General features: G+C 43.9%; 1 protein-coding gene across 1 annotated transcript in view; it reads right to left on the reverse strand.

The window, feature by feature from the left end:
• The window catches only part of LOC133985522 (bifunctional heparan sulfate N-deacetylase/N-sulfotransferase 1-like), a 42,587-nt gene that overhangs the window by 5,876 nt on the left and 16,112 nt on the right, over positions 1-20,599 (reverse strand). Inside the window, exons 2-7 of the mRNA XM_062425180.1 lie at positions 6,093-7,117; positions 3,858-4,340; positions 3,021-3,108; positions 2,444-2,598; positions 1,975-2,160; positions 560-688 (exon numbers count right to left, since the gene is read on the reverse strand). Coding sequence (XP_062281164.1) covers positions 560-688; positions 1,975-2,160; positions 2,444-2,598; positions 3,021-3,108; positions 3,858-4,340; positions 6,093-6,638 — 1,587 coding nt within the window. The 5' untranslated portion in view covers positions 6,639-7,117. The remainder of the gene's footprint in view (positions 1-559; positions 689-1,974; positions 2,161-2,443; positions 2,599-3,020; positions 3,109-3,857; positions 4,341-6,092; positions 7,118-20,599) is intronic.

Here is a 20,599-nt window from a genome sequence, read left to right on the forward strand (position 1 = left end):
AGGAGACCGTAAGGAGCTAAATTATTATCCAATATGGTGGAGATGAGTTGGGGGTTGGCTGCGATTTACATTTTTTAAAAACCAGTTCATCTGTTAGGTTGGACAATGTCACTGATGACTAGCTACTAAAATATGTGGGTGGATGCTTCCCTTTCAGGCCAAAAAAGATTGACAGTAAGAAAAGGGGGATAAAAAGAAGAGACCAAATGATGAGGAATTTGCTTAAATCATGTGTGTTATATCCATAGTTTGGTTTTGATTTGTTGGACATGAAGAAAGATAGTCATCTGCAGACTATGTTGGGTGATAGCTGTTTGAAGGGACAGTAACATTTTTATCATCTCAAGAGAAAACACGGTGACGAATATGAAAAAAATGCTTTCTGGTTCTGATAAAAGGGGCTTTCATAGCAGTGTACAAAGAGAAACCCCAATGCAGACATCACTGCATGAGTCACAGAATAGTCTTTGTCCCACCCCTGCTTTAAAATTTCAATTTACACCACCACTTAAATGGGTTTCCAAGTTTGCAAAACAAATGCTGTGCTGTGATGACTCACAGGGTTCAGTAGAACAGTGAGGAAGAGTTCTCCTCCATTGATGAGCTTGTCCAGTTCATTAGGACTGCCAGGGTAGTCTTTATAGAAGATGGTGTGTGTGAAGAGACCACACGTCTGCCTGGGCAGCACCTGTGATATAAACAAACACAAAGTCATCAAACTGAAAGTGGGAACACACACACACACACACACACACACACACACACACACACACACACACACACACACACACACACACACACACACACACACACACACACACACACACACACACACACACACACACACACACACACACACACACACACACACACACACACACACACACACACACACACACACACACACACACACACACACACACACACACACACACACAGCGGAGCAGACCTGTCAGTACTCCAGGCGGTTACCCCACACATTGTTTGCTTTCAATAACATTCATATTATGCAGCTCATCTAGCCAAAGCAAACCTCTTATTCACTCTGAGTCTATATGGAAATTCATGGAAATGCGTTTACAGTTTGGAGTGTCTGGGGAACTGAATATCAATCATCAGTAAGCAGTGGAGACTGTCCATTCAGACTGCTCTATCTCAAGGACGGGAATAGAGCGCTGAGATCACACAGGCTGTCTGAATGCCAACACTACAAAGGAACCAGACTGAGACGGCACTGTTTCCTATCAGCACTGAAGGTCAACCTGGCAAAGAAACAGATAAGATGTTTTTTTCTCTATTTTGAACCTCTTGAATGTAATCTACTCAGCTTTAATTTAACTCTCATAACTGTATTGTTCAGTTGCACCGGCTAGCGCTGTGAAGCAGAATAAAGCGCAACATTTTTTTGGGTGTTGACATTTTAGTGATTGGTTGTGTGCAGACACTTGTAATGCTGTTGCCAGAGATGTCACTCTTCGTTAAGGTGCTGAGGCCTGCAAGGCAGCTTTACTCAGACAGGTGTCTCATGCTAGACTGCTTCACTTGACTACATTATCATCTCACACTCTGTAGAGGAAAACAACAGTCCAGCAAGACTAATGAGATGATTGCCTTTCTTAGGACTTGTGTTGCCTGGGTGAAAATATTGTAAATGAAGAGTCTGCTCAGAGTCTTTGGGGGTAAATCTTTAAAAAAGCAGAGGCAGAAAAGGAAAGGAGGATGATTGGCAAAAGCAGGACGGAGAGTAACCGCTGGCCATCAGAGAAGAGAATAAACACAAAAGAACTGGAGGAGGTAGAGATGGAGATAATTAATGAGTGAAGAACAGCATATGTAAATTATAGAGAAGAACCCTGAAAGGGATTATTGGCTTTAAAGGTAATGGATGTTGAAAAGCCAAGTGGAGGGAAAGCAGGGGGCCAGAGGTAACAAGATAATGAGGCCTTATGGATGCTTGGGTGTAAGTGCTCTTACGCTAATGCCGCTGTGGATGAAACCTCGCCGGAAGCGGGCAGGCTTTAGGTGTGGGTACTCCTCTGTGCTGGTCACCTTGATGCCCCACACTTTCTTCCAGGCGTCATACAGCTGTATGTGGACAGGGTAGACACCTGAGTGGTGGGGTGCCACCGCATAGCCCATGTTAGTGGGGATCCCATGCTCCTGAACGGTGGGGGAAACAGGAGAGAGTGTTAGGAGAAAATACCAGAAAATTTAAAACAAGAAGGCGCAGTCCATTAATACCCTAGATGTCAGAAAAACATCACTTTTCCTCTGTCTGCTGGTTTGAACACATAAAATTAATGGATACATATGGATAACTAAAAACTCCTTCTAAAACGTAATTTAACTTAGCAAAACCTCAGGAAGAGTGACAGAGAGGGATCACTCTTCTAGGACTGACATGTCAAAGATATGATCCGACCTTTGGCCCCCTGCAACTCACCATGGCAAATTTCTTGTTGAGCAACATCTGCTCAGCCAGCACGGACTGATTGTGGAATAGATGGGGCTGCATGTGGCTCCACATGTGAGGGAACCACCAGAACTCCTTCACATAGGAAAGCAGCAGGTCATCTCCCAGGTCCTCCTCATCAGATCCTGGACACGAGACAGAGGAAGAAGGGGTGGAGGAGGGGGGGCAAACGGCAGGTGATGAAGGAAGGAGTTGGGAGGGGGGAAAGAAAAACAAAGCATGATAGGTTGAGAAGAAATAGAATAGAGGAGATAAAATGGGACCAGTGACAAAGGAGAGGGAAAGGTAAAACAAGGTCAGTGATGAGAAAAGGAGGAAATGAAAGTCAGAGGAGGAAAGTTAAAAAATATTACAGTGAGGCATGAGGGAGAAAAGCAGGAGAAGAAATAAGATCAGGGCATGAAGTACAATAAGAGTAGAGAGATTAAAATAATATGAATCTAAACTTTACAATCTTTACAATTCTCATCTATTTCAGATTAGTGCCTGCTCTTATCCCTGCTTAACTTAAAAGAGGCAAAGGTTCTCGTCACAGGCTGCTTCTTACCAGCGTGAAAGAATTTCCCTGAGAAGCCCAGATTGAAGGTGAAGTTGGGCACATGGGTTCGCAGCTCCCTCTGTGTCTCCAGCAGGGCCTGAAACAGTAGGAGGAAAGGGAGTGAGTCAATACACGATGTGCTCGTACTGGTGCACAAGTGCATTAATGAGGATGCACGAACACCCAGGCGCACGCGTGCCCACATGCATATTTCATTCTGCAAGGTTCTTTCGGTAAACATCCAACATCCACTCCCAGTTGCCTCACTCCTCTCCTTCATTCTGTTTGATATTTTGCTCTCCTCTGATTCGGGTGTTTGTTTCATTTGATCTCCACGCTGGATGAGACTCCCAGCACACACCCTCTCTCACTCGCTCAGATTTCTCCGTCTTGTCAGAGTGTGATTCGTTCCTAAAAGCTTGCCATTGCGCTGCTAGCGAGGAGGCCTTGATGCTTCTTCCATAACTTCTTCTATACCCTCTGCCTCCACATGTGAAGGGGGGTCTGTTCTACTCTGAAGGGACGCAAGCAAGGAGCTTTTCAACATTCTTTGTATATCTCTGGGCCCCTGAAATATTCATTGCTGCGGAGCTTCTGTGACAGTGTGAGCACTGGGACCTGTCAGCTTTGAGTGGCCTATTGGGACGAATGCATTCAAAAGGAGAAGTGGAGGGAGAAGAAGAATGGCTTTCTGTGTGACTGGCAGAGGATGGCACATGCTATGTCAGAGGCAATTTCTATATCTCAGCAAAGGGACAGTTGAGAACTACTGGTTGATGTATACATAATTGTGTTCAGTTTATATTTGGATAAAGTTCTTGCACTCTGAAACATGCAAAGACTCACCTTTACATCAGGAACCTTCATGCGGGTGCCCTCCTTGCCCACAAAGATGTCATCTATATCCACCAGTATGTAGCGCTCCAGGGACAACGAGAGCCTCTTCCCCGTCAGAAAGGCCACAGCATCCACAAACACCAGTTTGTGCAGCCAGAAGACCAGATTATTCCCGAACAGGACCCTCTGAATACCGTCATGGAGCCCTAAGTCCTGCACCACTGACGGGAGTAGAGCAGCATTCTGCCCCATCGATGCAATGCTTTCAGCTGATTGGGTCTTGGCCAGCAACACAGGCTCATATGTAGAGTGGTTGGACTGGAAAACAGTCCAGTCATCCCCAGGCAGAGGACCTGGCAGGGGCTGCCCAGATCGAGTGATAAAGAGCAGGGGGGACTTGGGGTTGACCGTGCAGTCCTTCAGACCCAAGTTCGAGTGGAGGAAAAGGGGGAAGCCTTTCAGCTGTGCACTGAACAGACTGTTTTCATTGGCCTAATCAACACAGAGACAGGGAGAGAAATCACACAGATTCATCATACACCGTGGTGATGAAGACAGAAATGTATTGGATATAATTCCCCAATTTCTCCAATCATGTGTGAAATAAGAAATGTCAGGCCTACTCAAATGTGAAGGCATGAGGCAGCTTCTACCTGCTATGCTCAATCATGAAATACTCTGACATTGCAGTCAAAATGAATAACCTCCTGCTGTGTCCTCCAACATTCAAAGGGCTGAGGGCTTTGTGATTATTCATTGAAATTTCTCCTTCCAAATTTGTCATTCTCTGATTCTCTCACATCTCTGCAGCCGTGGATACAGAAGTCCTTTCACTTGCACTTTTACTGAAGTCTTACTTAAAATGTCACCAGTGTGTGTGTGCGCTAGATACAGCATCAGAAAGCTAACTATGACATGCACTGTGAGATGTCCACATGATGGCTGCTGATTGCTTGTTCACTGTTACCTGTAGAGCTGAAACAATGATTTTATGGCTGCAACTAATGGTTATTTTAATTATCAATATCTTTATTGTTCTCTTGATTAATTGTTTGGTGTACTAAATGCCTGTCCGTCACAGTCTGTCCAACAGGCCAAGGTGATGTAATCAAATTTCTACTTATAAAATGATGATGTATCAATTATCAAAATGATCTATATCATAAAAAACTATCAAAATAGTTGTTAATTATTCAATGGACTAATCCACTAATCATTACAGCTCTAAATTATCTGATCAATCAATCACTTGGATCGACCAAAAAATAAATCATGTAAACTGAGTGTCTTTAGGGTTTTTTTCCAACCAAAAGTCCAAAACCTCAACATGTAATTTGGGGATTCAAAAAATTGTGATGGGTATTCTCACTCATTTTTTTGACACTTTTCAGGGGGGGAAAAGAATGTTGAGAAAATAAGTTATTTGCAACCCTGCAAATTAGTCTGGATTCTGCAGCACACAGCAATAGATGAGTTAAAAAGAAATCAAACAATATATTTTAAGCATAAATGCACAATAAATATGATCCATTACCATTTTGTCATTGAAAATGAAAGCAAACTACACATTACAAACTATGAAATACTTCTAAATGACTTTTAATATATATATTTGACACAGTTACTACAATTTCTTCTCATGGGTCTGTCTGTTGGCTCTGGTTTTGGCTCTGGCTTTGGTTCAGATAGCAGAGCACTGACGTGTGTCCAGGTCATTTGGATGCACATCCTCACTCTCCTTCCTACTCTCCCAATAGATGGTAAATCCCACCAGGCTTTCCTTACCTTCACCTACAACGCCTAACACTCACTGCCCTACCATCTATGCCTCCACATCTCTTTCTATATTCTTTCCATGGCTCAGAGATGGTGATTAAAACCATAAGACCTGAAAACTGGCCTTGGGCAAACAGGCTCAGAGAGGGATTACTGAGAAAGAGAAAGAAAGAGAGAGCGGTAGAAAGAGGTAGAAAGGACGAGAACTGAAAAGCTAGAGAAACTAAAACAAAGGGAGAGTGAAAGAGAAACAAGAATGAAAGAGGCCAGGTTGCAGAATAAAGAAAAACAAAATAATAGATAGAACATAAAAGAAACAGTGCAGTGGGACTGAGTGATATTGAACCAGGCAGGTCTTTCCAACCCTGTGAATCCCGTCTCCTTAGAGACGATGCAGCCAGATGGACAGGGCAGAAGGTGTGAGTGAGAGGAGGGAGAGGAGAGGAGGGAGTGTGGTGTTGTCCTAACCTTGAAGAAGCCAATGATGCCCACTCCATATTCCACACAGTATTTGTCCAGCAGCTCTCGGTTCCAGGCGTCCAGGTTAACATACTTGAGAATGTTCTCATAAATCACCAGTGTGAAACGCCCTCTCTCTTTGTCTGTCAATGTGGGCATGTCCCCTTTACCGGGAGAGATCTCAGTCCGATAGCGGAACCGGCCAGACTCCAATATGGCCACAATCTCCTGACCCAGTTGAGAATACTGGCTTTCCACAAACACCAGAACCACAGGATCTGTCCTGGCCCCTCCAGGATCCACCCCGGGGCCGCCCGAGACGCTCCGCAAGGGCAGCAGCCGGGATGGAGTGACCCTCGGGTCATCGGAGTCGGCGGATGCTCCCTCTGCCCCGGAAACACCCCCTCCCGACGGCTCCAGGTCCCGCTTGACGCCATACAGGAAGTAGGCGGAGATGAAGACACTGACGGTGCAGAAGATGAAGAGGAGGAGGAGTGAGGTCTGCAGGGGGAGGAGACGGACCAGCCGACGGAGGCGAGTCATGCATCCCAGCATCGTCTCGTGTCACGCCACTCCGCCCCACAGGCCCAGCAACACTCCTTTGGGGACAGTCTCTCTCTCTCAGTGTGGGTAGAAAACGGTGAGCAGGGATTATTCACAACAAAGTCAGTCTCGCTATGGAGGTAAATACAAACGGCGTTAAGGTAGCAGCTGAAGCAGCTACTGGAGAAAGAAATGAGACGGTCTCACGTTGGCTCTCCCTCATATTGCAGCACTGCTTATGTCACCATGGCAGAGAAATAGAGGGCCTTGGACCGCTGGTACACACGCCTCAAAGGGAGGGCTAGCAGGGTCAGATCACTGGTGGAGAAAGATGATGGAAGACTCCATCACCTGTCCATCATGTGAACCTGCCAACCATGTCCTGGCTTGATTTTGCACCGTTCTTTTGATTGGAGAATGATCTCTTGAGGAAAGTAAGGTCACACAGGTCATCTCAGCAACACCATTCCCTCAGGATAGAATCTCCTGACCTAGAAAAACAGCAACAAAGAAGAAAATAATGTTAAAACCTGAAAGCACTGCATGGGCTCCTACAGAACAAAGGACATATCGCACGCTTTTGTTGTATGGGTTTTGCGGTGTGTGGGAGTGTGTGTGTGTGTGTGTGTGTGTGTGTGTGTGTGTGTGTGTGTGTGTGTGTGTGTGTGTGTGTGTGTGTGTGTACTGCCGGTGCCAGCACTCCAAAAGTTCATTGCGAAGTAGTCCTTGCATTCACCTACACAAAGTGAGAGCTGCCAATTCCTCCCTAGACACACACCTAACCCCTTAAAGCGCAAACATTAACACACACACAAAAAGTCACTTGCTCATGCAGCCTCCACACAATCAATAGGCTGAATGTGAGTGACAACAAAGCCTCGAGGCGAGCCAATTCCCTGATTCAGTCCAGTATGACTGTGTGACTGCATACAAGTGAAGCCATCACCTGCGGGGACACTCGCTTTCTATTTTCCTTAAATCCCCGAGACCAAAAAATGGAGTGTAGGAGAAGGGAGGAAAAAAAACAAGCTGATAGAAGGGAAGCGATCCAAGAGCAGAGGAGTGGATGACAGTGACAGACAGAGCTAGCAACAATAGGATCCTTTACTCCAGGAAAGAACCCCTTATCACACTCAATATACACCCCCCATACCCTCTGCAGACCTATCGTAATATACCAGCCCTTTAGTCAATCTCTATCAAGCCAAGTGTGAAAAGTACAAGATGCAGCATGGGAACTGGTGTCAGCTAGTCCCTTATGAAAACATAATTTCTCCATTTAGAGACATGGTGGAGAAATGAGACAGAGCATCATTACCTTTGCATGGAAATGCTCCGTCCATTAAGCTGGAGAGCTATTGAGGAACACACACACACACACACACACACACACACACACACACACACACACACACACACACACACACACACACACACACACACACACACACACACACACACACACACACACACACACACACACACACACACACACACACACACACACACACACACACACACACACACACACACACACACACACACACACACACACACACACACACTAGAGTTACAGCCCTATGGATAACCATTTTATCATTTTAGCTATCTTTAATGTACACACAGTATTAAATGGGGAAAACCAAATGTCCCCTTTAATGTTATCAAGGTCAACTTTCTGGCAAGTAGCTCTGCCCCTTCCTGCCTTCCAGCTAAGCTTAACAGGATGCCTAAATCTCCCTGCAAGTACAGCAGAAGAAAAAAAAAATCACACTTCTTTCTCTCTGAGTCGTGTCCAAGTTTCCTCTTCACAGGGAGGCTGATTCTAATGTAAAGAGAGGCCGTGAAAAAAACAGTGGGCGTTGAGAGAGAATGGTCGCTCTAAGTCCCCTTTCTGTACCTTGTTTGTTCATTTCTGAAGGAGCCAGAGTTCATGCCATTGCATATCAAAGTATGATTAGCCACAGGAAGTGATGGCTGCTGAAAACAGTGAAGCAGAAGAGAAGATAAGGGACACAACTTTTAACACGACACTGGGTCCTAACAGTTTTTTTCAGGCCTCTGTGGTGAGGCGCTTGTGCTGACCCTTTAAGAAACTTCTCGCCATATCATGAGGTTTCTCATCAACAAGTTCTGGTGACGAAGGCTGAATGATAAGTCAGTTATCAGTAATTGACTTTTAGTAGAATCTAGGGCTGCAACTAATGATTATGTTCACCATAGATAAATCTGTTGATTGCTTTTTTGATGTAACAATTAGTTTTTGGTGTGAGCCTAAGATGATTTCTTCAAATTGTTTGTTTTGTTTGACCAAGAGTCCAAACCAGAGACAAATTACTTTAACAGTGATATGAAAATAGTTATGAGCAGCAAATCCTCACATTTGAGAATCTGGGGCCAGATAATGTTTTGTAGTTTTTCCTTGATAAGGGACTTGATTATCAGAATTGATTTTTTTGTTGATCTGCTAATCTATTAATTGTTTCAGCAGTAACAGAATGATATTGCACTGATATGATCATAAGATAATTTCCAAATTCCTGTTGCTAAAGTTAAGATTTATGAGCATGCAGTAGCCTAATTATTTTTTAAAAATTTGAGTAGAAGAAGATTTTGATTCAAAGTGATATAAATTATCTTTGGTAATGGTGCAATAATGACATCACCCTGCCACAACTTTAAAGAAAGAGGCTATCTCAAATTCATTCTCTGTTAATGTTTAATCAGAATGAAGACGTGTTATCTTTGGACAACATTTGCAGGGAACAATACGTTCCTCCTCGACTCTAATGACACTGTTGACATGCAATGGTAGCAGATTAAATGGTAACACAACAGAAACAGAGTGGGGGCACAAAAAACCCTCTCTTCTTGCCCAGTTCTCAGCAGCAATGACCGCCTCCTAATGTTGACCTTCAGACTGTGATACAGAGACCTACAACTGAAGGAAAGAAGGGATATGGACAGCGAGAGAGAGAGAGAGAGAGAGAGAGAGAGAGAGAGAGAGAGAGAGAGAGAGAGAGAGAGAGAGAGAGAGAGAGAGAGAGAGAGAGAGAGAGAGAGAGAGAGAGAGAGAGAGAGAGAGAGAGAGAGAGAGAGAGAGAATATGGTCTGACTGGTGCCGACACAAATGAAAAAGGGGAAAGCTGAAGGCTTTGAGTGTGAAGTTACAGCGGTGAGATCAGGCAAACTAAATAGAGAGTACAATACATTAGACTATAATGAGGGTGAGGATATGGCACTGACTGAACAGAATAATGGCTAATGGATCTCAAATGCCTGCACACCCATCTCACCTAATGTGTCTTCTACTCTTTGTGCTATGTATACCTTCAAAGAAGCCAACATCCAACCGCGAATGTCTTTATACTCCAAAATAACAGATGCAAAAATGCAGAAGAGGAAGAAAAGAGAACATGTATATTTCATGTTTAGAGGCTGATGAGAGGTATAGCCAGCAGACATATCCGTAAGGTAAAGAGCAGCCAAAAAGTGCGCAGAGACCCGAGTGTTTCAGTCTGCCAGAGAGAGTCAGTGTTAACTCATGCATAAAGGAGGGGCAGATGGAGACTAATGCATATCCGATAGCAAACCTTCTCCTTCTCAATGATGGAAAGAGCTCCGGATGAGCATGAGCTCTGTAACTGCACACAAAACAAAAGCCTCCCTACATAGAGGTGGCAGACAGGTCAATAAGAGTGGAAAAAAGAGGCAAAAAAGGGGCAAAATCAGAGCAAAGAACAAGATGATCAACTACTATACCAGATCAGTGAGAGAAATTCACCCGAGGGCGACAATCAATCTTGAGGCTTTGAAAACAACAATTAAAATACCCCCTTGTTATTTTATAGCAGCTGAATGATGGTGACAGAATGAAGCGGTGGCATAAACATTAGCTGGTGATGGCAGAAAGGACAGACTAATGCTTTTCCTCTGGGTGGGTGGTCACTCAAACCTGCTCCCTCTGCATCATGGGAAGCAGGCCAGAACCATACTGCTAGATTAATGAGAGACGATGAGGAACAGGGGGACTGAGCGTGGTCCTTAGCTGTAACAACTCTCTGGATAAACAATGCTAAGGTTGGCCATATGTAGCCTCACATGTCCTGTTCTCGCTTTCCCCTCCCTCCCCAACACTGCTTCTGCGCTTCTTTTAATGTGTGAATAAGACATCCCAGGATTTGTGAGGAGAGTCAGTACGTTAATACTGTCAACCAGACTCGGACTAGCCGTAAGTGATCCCTTCAACAAATACACTTTTAAAAGGGGAGCTCTCAGGACCCAAGAGTGCCCCTTTCCCCCCCCATTTTATGCCCCTCTCCTGATCTGTCCCCTTACCGCTGACTGACAGAAATAAATGATGACCCTCTGTGTTCAATCACCACAGGCCTTGGCAACCGCACGTTCACCATGGAAACACCAGAGCTGCATCATGTTCAGAGGCAATTGCATGCAACTGTGCAAAAGGAACTAGTGGGAGGGTGGTAATCCATAGGACAGTCATTAAAAGGCTACTGTTGTTGTCACTTTTTGGTGTTTGTGTGTGCATGTGCTGAAGTGGCGACAAACCTGTGAAGATCTACAATCCAGATCATCTCACAACAAAGCACACAACGCTTTGTTTGCATGTGTTCCTGAACAAATATGACTCAGCGTGTGCAAACAACATGGCCACAAAAACAAGTATGGCCTGAACATCTGAACTGTGCAGAGGGGCATGGGTCAAGGTTAAATGGGTAAGAATGAGACCAGTGTAATCCCTTATCTGTAATCCTGTTAATCTCAACACTGCAAACAGTACCAAATGTGCTTATGTCAGCTCTGTCACTGTGCAAGATGTCTTGAAGGGATTAAGAAATGAGACACAATGGAGTGACAGAAGATCCAACAGTATGTTGGGAGAAAGATGAAAATGTTATGTGTCATCCTTCTGAGTCTGTCCCAAACCACTAATGTGTTACTCATATAGAGGCCTGAATGTACAACCAGAGGTGATCAATTCTGAATCTATTCAGAGAGATGTTATGACCACTGTCAATAGCTACAAGACCACTGCGTTGGAATTCACTACCAGTCGCAGTAAGAAGTAAAGCTAAAGCAAGTGTCTCCATTTGCATTCAGCCTCCTACCCTTTCTTGCGAGAGATTAAACTTCAAAAAGCGAGAATTTTCATATTTCTTTTGAAGCACGTCTATAGCAATAAACAGACACATGAGAGGAGCAAGGACTCGCCTTCTTAAAGAGGGTACATTTATAAGCCACAGACGCAGGGTTTTTTTTTCCTTTTAAGGCAGCCTTGGCATTCATCAATATAGAATCAATCAATCTGAAATATGAATTCCATTTTATGCATCCATTGTTGCTGCTGCGATTAAAGGCTTAGGCGAAATAGCGTGGAATGTGGCGCTGTATCCTCACTCCAGCTTCCGCCTCCCACCCTTTAGCCAATCTGAATGCACAAGCAGCCAGCTTCATTTTAGCTGCAAACATTTACACCGACACTTCCTCTCCCTCTGTCTCATCAACTCATTTCACGCCACTGCGTGAAGGACAGTGGACTCGGGAGGGAAATGTAGTTTTGCCTTCTAATTCTCCAGAAAGTGACTTTCAGACAATTTCCCCTATCAAACTGTGCGGCTGAATTATCACATCATTTTTCAGCACCTCAATTTACTGTCCCAAAGACTGAGGCAATTTCACACAAGAAAAATGCCTTTCCTCAATTCGCCTGTGCCCCTCCAATTACATCTCAAGGCCCTACTTGAAGATCTCCATCTCAGCGCTGTCGTAATTGAAATGATTGCAACGTTATTCGTTGACACAGTAATGGGACAAAGAGGCAGACACATGTCCTAAAAATCCAGACAAGGGAGTGCAATCTTTTCTTAAGACCTATTAGGAATAGAATGGGAGGACAGCAAAAGTGCGTTCAAAGACAATCAGAGAGAATTGAGGCATTTCTGCACCACTACTGTATGTTTTCCAGCAACAGAGAAGACCAAGATCCCACCCTTTAACTTCCATTAGAGGGATCATGTCAGATCCCATCAACACCAATATCGGCCTCCATGATGATAATCTGAAAAGGCACTTGCATAATGGCATGATTACACATTCATATTATGTGGGGACGATTAGGACTGAGATGAATAAAAACACGGAGGCCAGAGAATAAAATATACATGGCACTCTCAGAGTCTTTTTCATCTTAGATAGGCTCCCAAACCTCCTGTCTTCTTAAGATCTGGGATCTCAAGCAGGAACTATAAGGGCAGGGGGCTCTGAGAACGGCAGGAGTGTAAAATGGATTACCTCACAGTAGGAAAAGCAGCGTGTATGAGCTGTGTGAGCCATGGGAAAACTGTGGCGAGGTGGAGATGAAGTGGGGTGGGGGGTCATTAGGAAACGGTGGAGCCGAGATATGAAATGGAGACTTTCCTCAATGGTATTACTCCCCTGGGCGGTGGGTAGAGTGGCGAGAGTGGAACCAACACCTTCATCAATAGACTCGATCACCTCAATGCAGGACATAAAAAGCACTGCACACACACACACTAACACTCCCCACCCCAATCCCCCACTCCTGCTGATAACCACCGGCAGCTCGCTACCACAGTATATCTATTTATAGACACTCTGTGCCCCATTTACAGGCATGGGGACACTGGATCTGTACAATAAAACACAGTTGAGAACATGGAAGACATTATTTGTATATAGCAGACCTTTATTAGCAGCTAGAAAAGGCTACAATTCTCAAGAACAGCACATAGAAAAGAGAGGACACATAGAAAATACTGCGGTACACCTGCTGTTAAAACTCCATTAGGAGGGACAGCCAAAGCCGTTATCATTCGCAAACGACAACATATCCAAAACAGCCAATGTGTCATGTCTGATTAATTACTAATAATTCATGTTAATTCATGATTTCATGCTAATCCGATACATAATAAGAGAATAGACTGATTAAGCCAATGAGAGAGAAATAATTGACCCTACTTTGGAGGCTCCACGTATGATTTCATCTTTGAGTGACATCACACACTATTAGCCAGCAGCCACAGGAGAGCAGATCCTACGGTGTGTGCCATTGAAATACATAATAATTTGCTTCATTCGTCTTTTTTGAGGGCTTGACATCATGCATATGGATGTCCTGTGGGGCTTAAATCATGCCAGTGACATGTTTATGTGTGGAAATTATAGGAACCTGAAGCAATGAATAACCCTCCTCTCGGAGAAAAAAAAAGAAAAAAGAAAGAATTACAATGTACACTTCTGAGAAAAGTGGGAGTTCACTCTATTGGATTTCTGCAGGGAGAAATAGGCTTGTAGTGCCTCAGACAGCAAAAGCAAGGCACAGGGAGGTGGCGGCAGAGGGAGGATGGGGTTGATCATTTATCATTTTTGTCAGTCCTGGTAGAAAAAGGGAGGTGGTGCAGGGGGGCTTTCATATAAATTGCGTGTAGGTGGAATCAATGTGGCGTTGTTGGTAAGAGCAGGGAGGGGCGCAGGAGCCGGATCAATGCTGGTGGGAGTGACTGTTTGTTCCCATTGTTTATCTACCGTCATCTCAGGATGCTGCTGAAGGACAAGGGAGCACAGTGGGCAGCACAATGTCTCCATTGGGACTGAAGATTCGTAATGGGTCTCTCCTCATTCAGACAATAGACATCACTCAGAGGTGAAAGTCATACTGCTCATGGATAAGTCACATCTGTGTGAGTGAGTGCGGAAGTTGGGGGGGGGGGGGTTATGAGAGAAAAGGGGCAAGTAGAGATAACAGTACTTGTCAATGTGTTTTCACACTGCAGGGTCTGCCTATCACAGTGGGGAAAACCTATCCCGGGCACCACAGAATCTCTGACTGAAGCACAACACTTCTATTAAGTCTTTTACACCTGTAGAGGAACAGCAATAACAGATTTGCTGACCTGACGTGAACCAGAGATGCTATCAAACAACAATATTCATGATGACCGCAGATGAATAAAAGAAAACGATCAAACTAATAATAAAATCCCCAGGCATGCTGTAAAACTGGCTGCGGCACACACATAAACAATATAACTGTCTAATCTGCTCGATCAATCTGGAGGAGACTGAGATGAAACAGCCGAGCACAGGATGTATCTTGGACTGTAATAGGGATAAGTACAATACCTGCTCATGAAATGATGATGAGATAGATTCCAGAGGCCGCCCACTGAATTTCAGGTATTATCATTCCCAGGGGAGCCCTGCCTATCCACTCCCCTTTCCCTTTCTCTCCCCCTCCTTTTTACACCTCCCTCTTCCATCTTCCCTTCTTTCATGTCCAGATAAGAAACGGCCCGTACTGATCTGACTGTGATTCGTGCAGCAGAAATGCGTTCCCATGGGAATATCACGGTGCAGAAGAATAGCTGACACAAGAGATGAGATTCTGTTATGCTGCCCATATTTTTGCCTGTGAGATCAAACCGATAGGATTTTTCCTCCTGCATGAAAATGTGTTCATAATCATCAGCCTGCTTTCAAAGCACAATCAAGAACAACAGATAAATGGATGGAAGTGGAAATTTGTCTAGAGGGCTGTGTACAGTATGCTTTACATAAACAAACAGTGCACACTTGACACGTGCCCCCATCATGATAATTGTAGGCACTAAATGTGTGAAATTTCAAACTGCAGAGAAATGCCCAGGCTCATGATTGGCTTATCACAGTAACGATAATTACACTCCTAATTGTAGCCCCAGTCATGAATCCTATTACAAATTCTGTGTGCTTTTTTGAAGCTGAGGCTCAGCTACAGCTTTTCTCTCCTGTCTCTCTTATACTTTCTGCCTCATCCACTGATTAAAACACAACCACAGCCCCGCAGTCATGGTCCTTTATACTCTACAATTTTCCAATGTGGCAGCGTTCAACCCCCTTGGACTGTTTCTTTGCCGTTTTAAGAAACAGACATTAATTTTACCGGAAAAAACATTGAAGCCAATTTCTACAAACTGAGACAAATAAAAGTACAGATATATGGCTTAATTTACATGCAAATTGCTGTATCTGGTGGATCGAACAGCTGATTAGAAACCTTTCTGTCAAAATCTACACAATGAAGAAAAAGAAACATTGAAAACAAACACAAGAAAAAAACTGCACTGACTTATCCCTTGTTGTACAATACGATGAGTCAATAAACTTAATCTAGCACACCTGTGTATCCACTGAGAGAAAGCAGTCCTTAAGAAACTGAGCATCTCTGCAGAAGAGCGCAATGGTGTGAATGCCATCATGAGGCCTGCGGCAGCTCTGAAGAAGCTACAGGGTTTTACGGCTGAGAGATGGCAGACAGTGTGTATTCTACAACTGTTGCCTGGGTGATTCACCAGTCGCAGTTTTATGGCAGAGTGGCAAAGAGAAAGTTGCTGTTAAAAAACTGACATGTCAGTTCATCTAGCATTTGCCAGAAGGCATGTGGGAGAATTTGAAACAAATGTGAAGTAGGCTCTTTAGACTGATGAGATGCTGCTGGTGTAAGCCAAACACTGTACATTACCAGAGACTCATTATCCACACCATGAAGCCTGCTGCAGTCTGACACAACACTATGACTTGGAAGATTTATCACCAGTAAGACAACAATCCCAAACATTAAGCCAAAGGCTATACGAGATTGAATTCAAACAAGTAGTGTTAATGTCCTGAAGTGGCCAAGTGAGGCTCCAGACCTCCACCTTTGGTTTCATTTATAGAGCTTTGTTTTCTCCTTCATCTGAGGTCAGTATCTGTTGATCAGTACAAAGTTACAATTACATGAGAGCTGCATTTTCATAATCTATTATCTTCTCGACTGATTAGTCATTTGGCCTATGAAATGTCAAAAAATGGTGAAAAAGTTTTACAAAGCGCAGAATGCAATCTAAAATGTCTTCTTTTGGTCTATAACCAAAAGATAAGTTTACTGTCACAGAAGACTAAAGTAACTAGAAAACATTCACATTTAAGCTAGAACTAAAAGAAAATCACTCAGTCTAGACAATCAACCAATTATCACAATAGTTTCTTATTAATTTTCTGTGGATCAACTAATCAATTAGTCATTGCAGCTCTAGCTGATATACACTTAACATGTACATAAGCCTGACAAAGGCATCTCTCCTAAATACTGACTTGAAGGGGAGTAATACTTGTGCAATCAACTGGTTAGTGGCTTATATTTGTACTTCTTAATTTAGGTTATTTAGTTAAGCTATTTTAACATTTAAACATAAATAAATATTTAGAAAAAAGATACAATAACATCAAGTGATGTGTTTTTTCAGGCATTGTACCTGCCAGGTTTTCTATCCCCTCTCCCTCTAGTCTCCCTGAGTTGCCCAAAATAAACACACTCTGCCACAGCTCAGAGCTGCCACAGCTATCCCTCTCACAGTCTTAGTCTCAACTCTGCCACTGTTACAGACTCCGTCTATGTCAGCCTCTCACTGAGGCGCTCTACCTGTCCTCAGCCGAGGTGCTTTCCCATACTCGGTTCTTGTCGTGGACCAGAGGGTGAGGCATGTGTGGGTGTCACAGAGCTGACAGGTCTATCTGGGCTCTGTCTACTGTGCTGGCTCTTCCCATTTCCCCTCTTCACTGCCGTCACTGCAGCTGCTGTGTATCCTACCGTGACACCAGACACACACACACACATGGATATTGGTTTACAGAAGGGGGTAGCTGGTGTCTGTGCACAGGGTCAAGCCAGCACAGGGCTGCATGCATGGTGTATGTCCTAGAACACTACACTGAAATCTAAACAATATTTCATTTTATCTAAGAGGGAAACAGGCCAACAGAGAGAGAGAGAGAGAGAGAGAGAGAGAGAGAGAGAGAGAGAGAGAGAGAGAGAGAGAGAGAGAGAGAGAGAGAGAGAGAGAGAGAGAGAGAGAGAAAGAAAGAAAGAAGTACATGTCTATTTATGTAAGAAGAGAGCTTTGTTTTTTACCCTGTCAGTTCAAGGAAAGCCTGTCAGAGTTATGTAGTAAATGCGGGAAAGTGCAGGATTACACACACACACACACACACACACACACACACACACACACACACACACACACACACACACACACACACACACACACACACACACACACACACACACACACACACACACACACACACACACACACACACACACACACACACACACACACACACACACTCAATGGTGTGTATATGTGTGCACTCATGCAGATGTGTGCATGTGGCTCGGTGGTGGGTTACCAGTCCAAACCACTGAATGTAAATAACAATGAATGTAGCCATCATGTCGTCACCCACTGGTTTGCAGTCTCCTGTTTTGAAGCTTTGAATTTGGCATTTTGACTGCTGTCATCTTGGAATTTTGGAGCCAGAAAAGACCATATTTGGACAAGAGGGTGGAGCTACGCCTATATTCTATGAATCTGAGGTTACGTCATGGTTACGTTACCTAACCAACATTGTCGCTGTGGTAGTAACCTGCCTGTGACAGCACCAAGCTGTCAGCCAAAGTGGCCACGCCCGTAATTATGCATAAATGTAAGCCCTCAAACTGTAAAGACTGATAATTACACCTTGAGGTGGACAGCCAGTCCATGCCTTTACTTGAAGCGTTTCCCAACTACTGTGTTAACAGTGTCAGTGCTGTTTATTTCTGCTGTAAAGATGGGCATTTTAACATGGGAGTGTATGAGAATTTACTCGCTTTTGGGGCCAGAGGCTATTCGAGGAACTGCAGTTGTTGGTGCTTCCATGTTGGCTTGATTTTTCAGCCCTCAGTATTGCCACTTGGTCCAAACACCCAATCCAAAAAGCAGACTGTCACATAGTGTGTTAGCCTTGTAAAATCTAAAATCCATCTCCTGCCACCCATCCATAACAGTCCAGCAGCTGCCAAAGTCAATGTGGTTCAGACACACGCCGTCACCATAAACCCTATGTAACACATTTCTAATTTGATACGCCTCTCAGCCATTTGCTCTCCTGAGCCATTTCCACTCTCTCACACATGATCAATTTATGCACACACACACACACTTCCACACAGATTGGTGGCGTGTTTATGCTCCCCTCTGGCCGTAACAGGTGTGCTGACGGAAGTGGGGGGTAGGAAGTAGTAAGCTGATCCAGCCATGAAGACCAGCTTCCTTCTCACTCTTGCCAAAACATCCCTGGTCCCACTGCTATCCTTCACCTCCTGAAGGGAAACTTCCAATCACTCCAGAAGATCAATACACCCTAGCCTCAGGATATGAGGCTCTAAAGCTAACTAGAAGCACTTAAGGAGAGGGGAATCTGTATTGATTACAAAGGGTTAATGAGACTTGGTGTGCTGGCTCCGCTTTTTTTTTTTTTTTGGAGATTGCGCGACTCGATCAGTTAATTGACACAAATTGGTAACACGTGTCCAACTTGACTGCTGTTGAGGATTTAATACAACTATTCTACTGCCTGTGGCCTTGTGTTTTGACATGCAACAGTATACGCAAAAAGTGAAATAAGGCTGAATGAAATAATGATGCTAGCTCCTCAGTCAGAGGAGAGTACTGTGCCACAATGAATCAGTGCAGACTGAACTAGATGACCAGAAAGAAAGCAAACTGGTAAATCTTTTATTTGCACTGCAAGTAAAAAATACTGAGAAGTACGATAAGATTCAGGATGCCATGACATATTTGTTCCAATATCAATTATTCATAAACGCCTTTTCTAACCCTTTAATTATACATCAGCGTTATAATAACAAAGGCTAGGGATGCTCACTTTGTTCCTGCTCACAAAGGCCATGACAAAGAAACCGGATGGGGGAACTTTAGCCTTTAGGTACAGGTTGGAGGAAGACGGAAGGAAAAAGGCCTTCAGGCTGCTTTGCCCTGCTGTCGAACTGTCATTTATGATGTGTCCGCCTCACCCACTGTGTGATCAGAGATCAAAGGGTTAACTGGAACTCTGGCCTATAGCCCTGTGCTTACATTATTCAACAGCTTGTTACAACAGCCTGCTCCCTGATCTCACACCCAGGGAGACGGAGCTGGAAACTCCAGGGAGGGGAACACAAGGGACGAATAGTCGGATTAAGAAAAAGGGATGACAGAGAGAGCAGGAGGCTGGAGAGAAGAAAGATAGGAGAGAATGAGGGGTGGACCTGCGGGATGTGGAAAAAAAGCTGAGGCATGGAGGAAAAAAAGCGAGAGTCAATGGGATGAAAAGAAGTATTGAGAAAAGGGAAGGATGAGAAAGTGGTGAAAGACAGAAAGAGAGCATAGGTGGATGAAATGGAGTGGGGCTGTCTGTCCAAATTGTGTTGTTTGCCAGGGCTGACTGATCAGAATCACTCAATATGGATGTTTAACCTTTGACCATTTATTTAACTTGTAAGCATTTGTTAACATTTTGTCAAGGGAAACACTGTAACACATCTACACTATGTTGGCGTTTGATGTTAATACAGGTGATTCTTCCAACAATGCACATATTGTCAAAATTAGCATATTTTGTCTGCTTGGATTTGAAAATTTGGTTCAGATAAATTTGATGGCTCCTCCCTAATTGTGACAAAACAGGCTAGCCTCTGAGGTCTATTTCATGTATCAGCTACCATGCCATGTATAAATATCAAAACACTGGTCAGTTTGAGCTGTTCACACAGATTGCTGGTAGCATTAGCAAGTATGATAAGAAATGGCAGACGCAACGTTGTGATACTCAGAGAACAGTGGTGTGCAAATAGCTCAAAGATTTATTTCTTTTCTGTGGCAGTCAACAGAACACATGTGCCCGCCGAACACAGACTATATTCAGAGCTTAAAAAGATAATCAGGGCTGACGGCCGTAACACTAACCATGATAAACAGCAGGGCTAGGGTTATGTATTGACAATCTCCACAGACACACAGGCACCAGAGAGTCTCTTGTAGTAGAGCCGCTAGCTCAGCTACAACCAAATAGGTAGTTCTGGGTCT

The sequence above is a fragment of the Scomber scombrus genome, chromosome 9 (assembly GCF_963691925.1).
Source record: "Scomber scombrus chromosome 9, fScoSco1.1, whole genome shotgun sequence".
Classification (NCBI taxonomy): domain Eukaryota; kingdom Metazoa; phylum Chordata; class Actinopteri; order Scombriformes; family Scombridae; genus Scomber; species Scomber scombrus.